Source organism: Ranitomeya variabilis, chromosome 2 (genome assembly GCF_051348905.1).
Source record: "Ranitomeya variabilis isolate aRanVar5 chromosome 2, aRanVar5.hap1, whole genome shotgun sequence".
In the NCBI taxonomy this organism is placed as follows: domain Eukaryota; kingdom Metazoa; phylum Chordata; class Amphibia; order Anura; family Dendrobatidae; genus Ranitomeya; species Ranitomeya variabilis.
The window spans coordinates 736,622,183-736,634,090 of NC_135233.1; the positions used below are offsets into that span (position 1 = coordinate 736,622,183).

At 41.5% G+C, this 11,908-nt stretch overlaps 1 protein-coding gene across 8 annotated transcripts in view; it reads left to right on the forward strand.

Moving 5' to 3' along the window:
* Positions 1-8,259, forward strand: part of SCML4 (Scm polycomb group protein like 4) — a 179,996-nt gene extending 171,737 nt beyond the window's left edge. For 5 of the 8 annotated variants that reach the window (XM_077289611.1, XM_077289609.1, XM_077289610.1 and 2 more), the window contains one exon: positions 557-8,259. In XM_077289611.1, coding sequence (XP_077145726.1) covers positions 557-682 — 126 coding nt within the window. In that variant the 3' untranslated portion in view covers positions 683-8,259. The remainder of the gene's footprint in view (positions 1-556) is intronic. The other 3 variants (XR_013221787.1, XR_013221786.1, XR_013221785.1) reach the window with 2 other exon arrangements.
* Positions 8,260-11,908: the final 3,649 nt, after the last annotated feature.

An 11,908-nucleotide genomic window follows, 5' to 3' on the forward strand; every position in this document is an offset into this window, starting at 1 on the left:
GTAGGATATTTTAACATAACAAGCCCTTGAAGAATGTCTCTACAATTAAGATTTCAGAGCAGATTAATCTTTTACAACTAGAGCAGTATTTATTTGGTACTTAACTGTGATTATTGACTTTTCTTCATAAATTATTGATTTTTCCATTTAATAAGGAGAAAGATGAAAAAGATCCCTCATTAAGAGAGGCAGAATAAATGAGCACTACCACCACAAAGCTACTGCAACTCTTATCAGGATGAGACTTGTGTAACAAACTTTTACACCAGGTTTAGAAATTAATAATTAAATATCATCTTGAAATTGAACAATCGAAAGGACCTCTTAAAAAGAAGCAGCAGAGAATGGCTTCACGGTAGAGGGACATATATATCTCTGTATTGCCCCCCGCCTGCACTTGACTCCAGTGTGTCGATGGACTCTTAGTATGTTGACAATGTATTTTCAGTAATTGATAGATAACAGCAAACCATTGTATATGGATTTTCCTAATATGCTTATGGTTTTACAGTACTCTACATTTTTCACTAAAACTGCCCAATTTTTTATCTCATAGGAGATTGATGGCAACGCCTTGCTTCTTCTGAGGAGTGACATGGTTATGAAGTATTTGGGACTTAAACTGGGACCTGCTCTTAAACTTTGTTACCATATCGATAAGCTGAAACAAGCAAAATTCTGATCATTAAATAGCATTAATTCTGTACGATGGTAAAGATGTAACATGTTGCCTTATGAAAAGGCCATTCTGACACATTATTATTTTTGATAGGCTTGTGCTATAGAACGATTGTGCCATTTTCACATTGGCCTATCTTTCTTACTGAAATGCTGGGCAGCTCATTGCTCTGAATGTGGGTGACATAAATGTAGGTGTCTGTTGTATCACATTGGCATAACTAGCATGGAATTGAAAACAAAACACCAAGCTTTTTGTACAGTAGGTGCTAGGTGCTGGAATATATATTGACACCATGAAACCGATATTTGCCATACAAGTGGAAAATTCACCAAAGCCTCTAGCCCTGACACAATACATTTTTATAAAGCTGACACACAACGCTTGTAGTTGCTCCATGAACACAGTCATTTTTGTATTAACAGTTATCAACCTTTAAAAGATTGTCTACTGTGAAAAGTCAGATATAGACAGAAGCTTGCTCTATGCAGTTATACCAAGCTCTTTATCTATTTGCCCACGGCTTGTCAATGGAGCCAATGCTGTAAAGTTAATGCACTATGAAGTTAAAAAATAATTTTTTTTGTGTGCCAACATTAAATAAATTGGTCTGCTAAGCATAGGCAAAAACTGGATATTCAGCTGCAGTGGTCAGGCATGTATATCTCCAACACTTTTACCTACCTGTCCAGAAATACCTAAGCTTACTAGTTATTAATTTGGCTACCACATGCAAGTACAGGCATAGCCCTCCTACTTCTAAAGTTTTGCATATCATGCTGTAACTCACTTAGCTTTAAAAAAAAAAAATTCTAGTAACAAAACTTAAAATCAACAGTTAATTGCCAAATTGTCAAATTATTATAACACTGCAGTCCTCATATGTGTTTGAAAAATGAGAAAACATTTTCAGACCTCAGATGACTGCTATAACAAGTTGATATTCCGCATCTCATCTGCATTCTCTGAAAATAGAAAAAAATTACATCTAAAGGAAATGTCAATATAAATACATTCCTGACACCTTCATTTTGTCTAGTGAGGTAAACACTATGGGATTAAAGTGGCACTGGAAAATTAGAATGGTTATGCTGAAAGTATGTTAGTAGGACTGGGGAGAGTGGGCATAAGTGTTATGAAGCTCCGCTGCTGTGATCTGTAGATAACCAATGCTATGTACTGTCAAGATAGCTCCAACCACTCAGAATTCAGAAACACAAGGTGGACAGCAGTGTGAGCAGTCTCTTCTTACCGAGAATTTCCAGTATTAGATTAGAAAGACAGGGTGGACACCATTGGGAGCTGTCTCTTGTTACTTTAGTACCCCTAGTATCTCTAATATTAGATCAGATAGACAGGGTGGACAGCAGTGTGAGTGGCCTCTACTTACCTCAGTACTCCTGGTGTCTCCAGTATTAGATCGAAAGACAGAGTGGACAATGGTGTGAGCAATCTGTTTTTATGTGCTATCTCTGATATTAGATCAGAAAGACAGGGTGGATAGAAATGTGAGCAGCATCATCTTAGCTTAGCACTCCTGGTATTTCAAGTGTTAGATGAGATAGACAAGGTGAACAGCACTGTGACAGGGTAGACAGAAGTGTGAGCAGCCTCGTCTTAGGTCAGCAATCCTGATATCTCCGATATTAGATCTGAAGAACAGAGTAGACAGCAGTGTGAACAGTCTCTTCTTTCTTACCTCAGCATTCCTGGTATCTGAAGTGTTAGACCAGATAGACAAGGTGAGCAGCTGGATGACAGGGTGGACAAAAGTGTGAGCAGCCTTACCTTAGCTCAGCACTACAGGTATCTCCGATATTACTGTAGATCTGAAGACCTGAGTGGACAGCAGTGTGAGCTGCCTCTTTTTACCTCAGCATTCCCGGTATTACAAGTGTTAGATCAGGAAGACAGAATTGACAGCAGCGTGAGCAGCCTCTTCTTACCTCAGCACCTCTGATATCTTCAGTATTAGATCAGAAAGACAGAATGGACAGCATTGTAAGCAGTCTCTTCTTAACTGGGATCTCTAATATTAGATCAGAAAGACAAGGTGGACAGCAGTGTGAGCAGCCTCTTTTTACATTAGTGCTCCTGATATCTCCGATATTAAATCAAACAGAGTGAATAGCAGTGTGAGTAGCCTCTTCTTACTAAATATCTTCAATGTTAGATCCGAAAGTCAGGATGGACATCATTAGACACCAGTCTCTACTTAATTTAACGATCCTGGAATCTCAGTTATTAAATAAAAAAAGACAGGGTGGACAACAGTGTGGGCAGTCTCTATTATAAAGTAGCTTTTAATGTGAATAATTATTGTGCCGTTTGTGAGATAAAATATACCTATATCAGCTGGGGAAAATTCAGGAAGTATGTTTAGTTTACTTGAATAAATTTTATGTTTTTTTCAAATAATTGTCCATAAAAAAACATTTAGTTGACAATTATTGCAATGTTATACTATTTATATTGATTTTTACCAGTGAAGTCAGACAAAAAAATGTATCCGACCATATTATGTATAAAACTGTACAAAGACCAAAATGCAATATCCATATCAGTAGTGTAATAGCATACTATATATATATATATATATATATATATATATATATATATATATGAGTAGTATAATAACTTACTATACATATATCAGTGCTGCATTACTTATAGGTGCTATACTGTGTAATATACACAGCGCAATCTGTAATGTATAATTACATACAAATAATTACACAAATGTTCAATATCTGTTCTGTGAGTGCTTTTCTGGCAAATGGCCATACATTTGCACAAAAACTTAAATATTTTCATCTTGGTGCTGTACCAAGGTGCATTTTACTTCAGTGGACCCACTGTGAACAACTTGTAGAAAGAATTTCACTTCTTAAGAAACTGTTCATAACAAGCCATTCTAAGTGTAAGTTAGGCACGAAACCGCCAAATTGCACATCCGTAATTCACATACACATAATTTTAACAGAAAATGAGCCTTGCAGAGAAAACGTTTTTTCTTTTTTTACAATTATATTTTAATATAATGAAAACATACAGAACATTTCATGTACTTGTTCCATTCTGAATATTGTAGCAACTATTTTCCGTAATTCTTATATGAAAGTATTTGAAACAACCTATAATTTATAGCTGTGATCTTTTTGTTATTAGACTCCCAAGGTAACTATAAAACCAGAAAATGAAATTTTTCGTAATAATTTGGAGTGAAACCATCCACAGTAGGACTTGTGTATGTCAAATGTTTACGGAAAAAGCAACAAATTATAATTCATCTGTCACGTTTTGCCATGACTCGTAATATGAATACAGTGTTCTGATTGGTTGCTACACTCTACATTTGTTTTAGTATTCAAGATGTATTGTGCATTTTAATCTTTTACATAGATACGGTGTATTGTCCACCAATTGGACATTGGTATGTGCACACAGCGTCTTTTAAATGGAACCTGTCACCAGGTTTTCCCAATATAAAGTATGGACACTAATCCCCTCTGTAAAACACAAAAAATAAATTTTTTAATATACCCCCATATGGTGCTATCCGGTCCGATGAGCGTCGCTGGTGTTGATCCGGCGCCTCCTCTCTTGTCACAATCGCCATCCTCCTGCTTGCTTCATGTGGATGACGCGTCCTACATCGCTCACACAGTGTCCCCCGGTCACCCAACAGCAGGGTAGAGTAAAGTACTCCTGCACGGAAGTGTGATTGGAGAATACTGTGTGGATGATGTAGGACGCCTCATCCATGTGAATCAAGCTTGAGGATAGTGATTACGACAAGAAAGAATGTGCCGGATCAAGACTAGAGATGTCCTTCGGGCTGCATCCACCATATGTGGGTATAATAAAAGTTATTTTTTATTCTATGCAGAGGGGGCTGGGAAACTTACATACAACATACTAGAATACTGTAAAAGAGGCCTTAAGGGTGGTGGGGCCAAACTATATAGTGGGAAACCAGATGACTGGTACACTTTAAATTCGGGCAAACTTGCCGAGTTTTCCAAGTGGAAAATGCTTTTGGACACATTGGCGTTATTTGTCCTGAATTATCTTTTTTTTCTTCTTTTTGGTAGTTTCCTGAACGCTTGCATAGTCATTTTTGTCAAGCATATTTCCATCACGTAAGTCGCTATGCTCTACTTGGTTCTAGCTCAAAATAGTAGAATATGGAATGTCCATTATTTAATGTTTGAAAATGAGAAAGATCAAAAACTGAGTAAGAGAAAGTGTTGGCAAGTTAAAGCCATAACTTAGGCCAGTGCTGAACGACATGACCAGTTAACCCCTTTCTAAACAATTCCATATAAGACTTTCCTCTGCATGTACAGAATGTAGCTTTTTAAGGACAGTAGCACAGTTTTTAATATAATGTAAGGCTAAATCACTTTTCATATCAATATTCAATACTGTGTACAATATTGCACCAATAAAATAGTCATTGCTTGATTTTATCTTGGCAACATAGTCATGTCATTGTTATGTATAGACAGTAATCATCTACGACAGAGGTGTCAAACTGCATTCCTCGAGGGCCGCCAACAGGTCATGTTTTCAGGATTTCCTTAGCATTCCACAAGGTGCTGGAATCATTCTGTGCAGGTGATTAAATTATCACCTGTGCAATACAAGGAAATCCTGAAAACATGACCTGTTGACGGCCCTCGAGGAATGCAGTTTGACACCTCTGATCTACGACACTCTTATACCCAGACACCAACTGATGGTTTCAAATGATGAGAATAAGGCCTTAGACTAATTAGAATTAGACGACTGTGAAACCCAGTTTGAGTATGGACTGTGATGTCTGGACTGGCCGTGGGTCTCCTGATCTGAACAGTCGCATACATGCCTCATCTGTGTGTAGACATGAGGGCCCATACTCGGTCCGTGTTTAATGGATATCTGCATTCTGCCTAAACTGGATTCACACATCCATGTGGGTGTTACCATCTGAGAGAAACGGAGCGATTTTTTTCTTAGCTGTCATTCTTCTCTCTTTTATTCAATGAAGAGGTGGATTTGCTTCCAGGACAATGAAAAAACTCTTGGAAGGTCTCTTGTTTTTTATTTTAAGTTGATCGCAAAGCATCTGCTTTGCATTCATGTCTCATGGATCTCCAAGATTTGAATGGTCAAGTATGATCCGCAAATCAGATTAGACTAGGACGTGCTCTGAGTCCCATGGATCTCACTCTCTGAACCGCTATTTTAACCGATGTGTGAATTCATCCATTCTACTCTATAGGTCTGTGTGTTTTCTGAGAAAAAATCTGAAAGCACTCGAAAGTGTCACATGGATCTGTGAGTATTGGACAATGTATGAGTGAAAGCCTAAACCAAAATAAAAAAAAAGATAACTATCGGAATTTGTCACCAGGTTTTTGCTAGTCCATCTGAGAGCAGCATGATATTACTGACTGGCAGATTGCTCTAAACACTGTGCATAGGCAGAAAGCTGCCAATTAGTTGTGGGGGCAAGGTTATACAGAGCTCATGAATATGGAGGACTACATGGCAAGAGCTTTACTAGTCCTGTAGTGACATTCTGCTGACAAAAATGTCATCGAAACTATGGCAAGAAGCCAAGTAAGGGACACATTGCTGGAATCTGGGTCTCTGTCTCTACTTCATTCTGCACTCGGGTTAGGTGGCAAAAGCCTGATGACAGATCCTATTTAAAGGGTGTAAAATAACACATTTCAAGAAAAACATCCCTCTTTTACAGATTAGAAGACCATGTATGGACCAGATAAAAGTGCTAGTTCCCATTTTGTTGTTTCAGTTTATAGTTTTACTTACACCTTCTCCAGTAGTTATACACGACTAAACCGTGCAGCATCTCTGGAGGCATCTGCAGATATATAGAAGACAGACCCATCTTCTTTAATTCTTGACCAACATGCTGTCATAGTTGTTGTGGTACTGCTTATGCTCTACTAGGTGAATATAGCCTTATTTTCAGGTTTATCAGTTCTTTCCAAAGACAGTACATTGACATATTATGTATGCGGCTATTTATATGTCCATCATGTTTCTTTTGATGACCTGGGTCCACATAAAAAAAGACGTGTCCTGCTTTTCTCCGTTTTGTTGACAGAATTGACTATTCCACAATATGGATCAGTGGAAAAATGATATTACATGGATCCTAGTGCTGTCTGTTTCTTACAGACTGATTGCAAGGAGAAGCTTGGAAAACCTCTAAATGCTTTTTGGGGCGTTCAAGAAGAATCCATGAAACTGATGATAAATCTGGATAAATGGATAAAAAATAGACCTTCACACAATTGAAAACAATGTTTGTTTTTTTTCCTGCGGATGTGATGCAGACTTGAATGTGTGAATGAAGCTTACTATTCAAGTCAGTTCCTAGAATACAGACATTTTAAAAGTAAAAGGTTGCCTCCACTTCAACAAATTTTGCTTAGCTGGACTACGTATGCCATAGTTAAGAGTTTTAGAAAGGTATTTTGAACATTTAAAGTGGTTTTCCAGTTTTGGAAAACCACTGCCTCCTGGCAGAAGTTAGTTAAAAAAACAAAAACAAAAAAGAGCACCACTCATCCTCCCCAGGTCCAGCGCTGAGTCTCCGCAGTCTGTTACTGTCCACATCACTGAAGTCACATTTATAACTCTGCAGCCAATAAGTGAGTTCATTCACTCTGCCTGCATTGATAGCACAAACCACTCCGAGCTCACTTTTTGACTGTAGTGCTGTCAACTTGAAGTAAGAGGTGCAGACAATAACAGACACGAGCAGGAGCAATGGCAGAGACTAAACACTGGACCTGGGGAGGGTGAGTAATGAGGTGTCACATATTGAGTGGATGAACACGGGGAGGGTGAGTAAAGCACAGTTAAATAAAAGCTGTAGCTGTTGAGCATTAGCTATGGAGAAACCAATATTAATTGGGTCTCATAGGAGGGTATAAATATACCATAAATGTTCAAAATAACCTGTCAACTCCTGTACTCCAGCCATAGAAGCAATATCATAGCTAAGCATGGTTACAGTAATTCTGCCAGAAAGTCATATTAGCACTCTACGCTCTTCTTACTTCCATAGACTTTATGTGTAGTTTCTACATATGGATGTAGGTACAGTACGTATTAAGTTTCGCAAACCTACCAGCATAATACCAGATGTGTAATGGAACCATATGTACAGTATATATGCACAATGTAAAATGCTCACAACTGAGGATTGCAGAACAGCATGTTTTCTATGGGTGGTGCCAATTCGTACATGTCTACAGTGTTTTAAGACAAATACTACCAAACGTACAATATAAAAAGTGTCAAATGTGCTTTTGGTTTTTCACATATTTGATTTGTAATTTATTAAAGGGTATGATGTCACTATTTAGAGGCATGTTTTGAATATTGTAATTGACTGTTAAGTGTATTGTACCTCTGATGTTTGCATATTAATTACAATGGGATATACCTGGCCTTAATGTTTTTAATTATAATTAAAAGTACCTTTTTCATTTTCTTTCATATATGATGCTTTTTGTTTTCAATACTGTCAAATAAATAATTGTGATTAAAGACAAGAATATTACTGTTGTCATCATAGGCTTTATTTCTTGCTGTCTGAATCACTAGCTTCACTGTAAAGATGCTTAACCCCTTTACCCCCAAGGGTGGTTTGCACGGTAATGACCGGGCCAATTTTTACAATTCTGACCACTGTCCCTTTATGAGGTTATAACTCTGGAACGCTTCAACGGATCCCGGTGATTCTGACATTGTTTTCTCGTGACATATTGTACTTCATGATAGTGATAAAATTTCTTTGATATTACCTGCGTTTATTTGTGAAAAAAACGGAAATTTGGCAAAATTTTTGAAAATTTCGCAATTTTCCAACTTTGAATTTTTATGCAATAAAATCACAGAGATATGTGCAGCGCCACAGAGTCCTGGTCATTGCAGTACTGTCGCTCCGCCACTAAGGGGAGTGAAGGTACGTCTGATTGCACTAAAAGAGTTCACCTTGCAGGTATCACAGACACACATTACACTTCACACTCCGGCCGCCAGGGGGAGCAAAAGGTCCTATCTACTAGGCCACTCCTCACACATGGGTAAAACTGGGGGTTGGATAGGAAGTCAGGGAGAAAGTAGCTGGGGAGAGCTCGAGAGAGGACCTGTCAGGGGTGGGATCCTGACAGAGGCCTAGAAAAGGACAGATCGTTACGGAGCCGTGCCTGTGCCTTATAGCGGCAGACTCCTAAGAAAGGACACGAAGCGAAGCATATTGTGGAGAAGTGAGAAACGGGATCACAGCACAAAGCAGATAGAACCAGAAGGAGTCGTGCCTCAAGATCAGCAACATCCTTCTGAGGCGCGTAGCCGGCGGCCGGAACGCCGAGGAAGTAAGAGACTCTATGCATTACTTTGAACTACGGCCGGGCAGTTAACTTTAGGTTGGCTGTCTCACCTTTACACCTAACGAAGACAACGGAGGCAATTGTGGGAGAGGGGCGTCTCTAGGGTTCCTATAAGACAACTCCAGGCCTACCCCGTCATACGGGTGCATCCTATCCATATCATCTGGGGGACGGAGAGAAAGAACAGAAACACACACGACAGTTGTGAGGACTATCCCGTGGTGCTCAGCAGGGAGGTACTACAACACACAGGCGCTGGTAGGAAGGACACTGATTTCCACCTGTAAAGGGAACTCTGGATGTGCCTTTGGACCGGCCGGTCTCAGCCAGCCCTGTTAGCAGTGCTCTGGACTGCGGATGCCGAAGCCTTCAGTAAAGAGGTAAAGAGACTGCAACCGTGTCTTCATTATTTACTGCGACCTACACCGTCACCTACACCTTTTATTGGGCAGGACCACGGACCGGGTCGGGCCACCGTGACATCCTCAGAACCGAAAGACCCGGATTCGAGAGACCCGTCATCCTGCGTCTGGGGGCCGCTCCAACTTGGCGTCACGAACAGGATCTACTTAAGCCTGAAGAATCAGGTCATGTGTGCCTTGGAACTGTGACTGAATTTTGCTTGAATAGTGATTTATTGCAAAGACTGTGTATTGCTATTTGCCGCCAAAATCCACCATCGCCGCACACGAGGGGAGGAGCCATAGCTTTGTGGGCGGAGCCGGCCCAAAAGAGCGCGGAACAAGAAGACGCAGTGAGGTGCCGATTCCGGAAGAGGAACCCCGACTTCCATCAGGTTAGCAGGGGGGAGGAATGGCCATGTCTGATTCGGGAGGAGCGGAGGCGGCGGTCGCAGCCGCAGACCCAGGGGCGCCTCCAGGCCCCGCAGTAGACGCAGCCGCGGGCCTTGTACCACCGCCGGTTGCCGCAGAGCTTGCCGCCCCATCAGCCAGCCGGATACTGCCGCGGCTACAGCAGCCATAATGCCCTTCTCCATGCCGTACCTACCTGGAGCAGCCTGGCTCCCACGATACTCTGGAGAATCACATACACTAACTGACTTTAAAGAAGGGATCTGCAGCCTGCTCGAGTTCTATCCCTTGACAGAGCCACAGAAAGTTCATATGATAACAGGCCAACTCTTTGGAGCGGCTCTGAGAGAAGTGAAGTCCTGGCCCGCCGCGGATAAGAGAACTGCGCAGCAGGTCTTTGTGTCATGATTCTCAATGGCGAGAGAACATAGCCCAGCATATATGAGAACTAGCTCTTGGAAGATGGAAACTATACTGACCATGAACTAAACCTGCCGCACAACTAGAAGTGGCCGGGTAGCATGCCTACGTTTTTTTATCCCTAGATGCCCAGCGCCAGCCGGAGAACTACCTAATCCTAGCAGAGGAAAAGACAGTCCTGGCTCACCTCTAGAGAAATTTTCCCAAAAGGCAGACAGAGGCCCCCACATATATTGGCGGTGATTTTAGATGAAATGACAAACGTAGTATGAAAATAGGTTTAGCAAAAATCGAGGTCCGCTTACTAGATAGCAAGAAGACAGAAAGGGCACTTTCATGGTCAGCAGAAAACCCTATCAAAACACCATCCAGAAATTACTTTAAGACTCTAGCATTAACTCATAACACCAGAGTGGCAATTTCCGCTCACAAGAGCTTTCCAGACACAGTAACGAAACAGCAGCTGTGAACAGGAACAAAATGCAAAAACACACAAGGACAAAAGTCCAACTTAGCTGGGAGTTGTCTAGTAGCAGGAACATGCACAGAAAGGCTTCTGATTACATTGTTGACCGGCATGAAACTGACAGAGGAGCAAGGTTATATAGCGACTCCCACATCCTGATAGGAGCAGGTGAACAGAGGGGATGATGCACACAAGTACAATTCCACAAGTGGCCACCGGGGGAGCCCAGAATCCAATTTCACAACAGTACCCCCCCCTCAAGGAGGGGGCACCGAACCCTCACCAGAACCACCAGGGCGATCAGGATGAGCCCTATGAAAGGCACGGACAAGATCGGAGGCATGAACATCAGAGGCAGTGACCCAAGAATTATCCTCCTGACCGTATCCCTTCCATTTGACCAGATACTGGAGTTTCCGTCTGGAAACACGAGAGTCCAAGATCTTTTCCACAACGTACTCCAACTCACCCTCAACCAACACCGGAGCAGGAGGCTCAACGGAAGGCACAGCCGGTACCTCATACCTGCGCAACAATGACCGATGAAAAACATTATGAATCGAAAAGGATGCAGGGAGGTCCAAACGGAAGGACACAGGGTTAAGAATCTCCAATATCTTGTACGGGCCGATGAACCGAGGCTTAAACTTAGGAGAAGAAACCCTCATAGGGACAAAACGAGAAGACAACCACACCAAGTCCCCAACACAAAGCCGAGGACCAACACGACGACGGCGGTTGGCAAAAAGCTGAGTCTTCTCCTGGGACAACTTCAAATTGTCCACCACCTGCCCCCAAATCTGATGCAACCTCTCCACCACAGCATCCACTCCAGGACAATCCGAAGATTCCACTTGACCGGAGGAAAATCGAGGATGAAACCCCGAATTACAGAAAAACGGGGACACCAAGGTGGCAGAGCTGGCCCGATTATTGAGGGCGAACTCCGCCAAAGGCAAAAAAGCAACCCAATCATCCTGATCCGCAGACACAAAACACCTCAAATATGTCTCCAAGGTCTGATTAGTCCGCTCGGTCTGGCCATTAGTCTGAGGATGGAAAGCAGACGAAAAAGACAAATCTATGCCCATCCTAGCACAGAATGCCCGCCAAA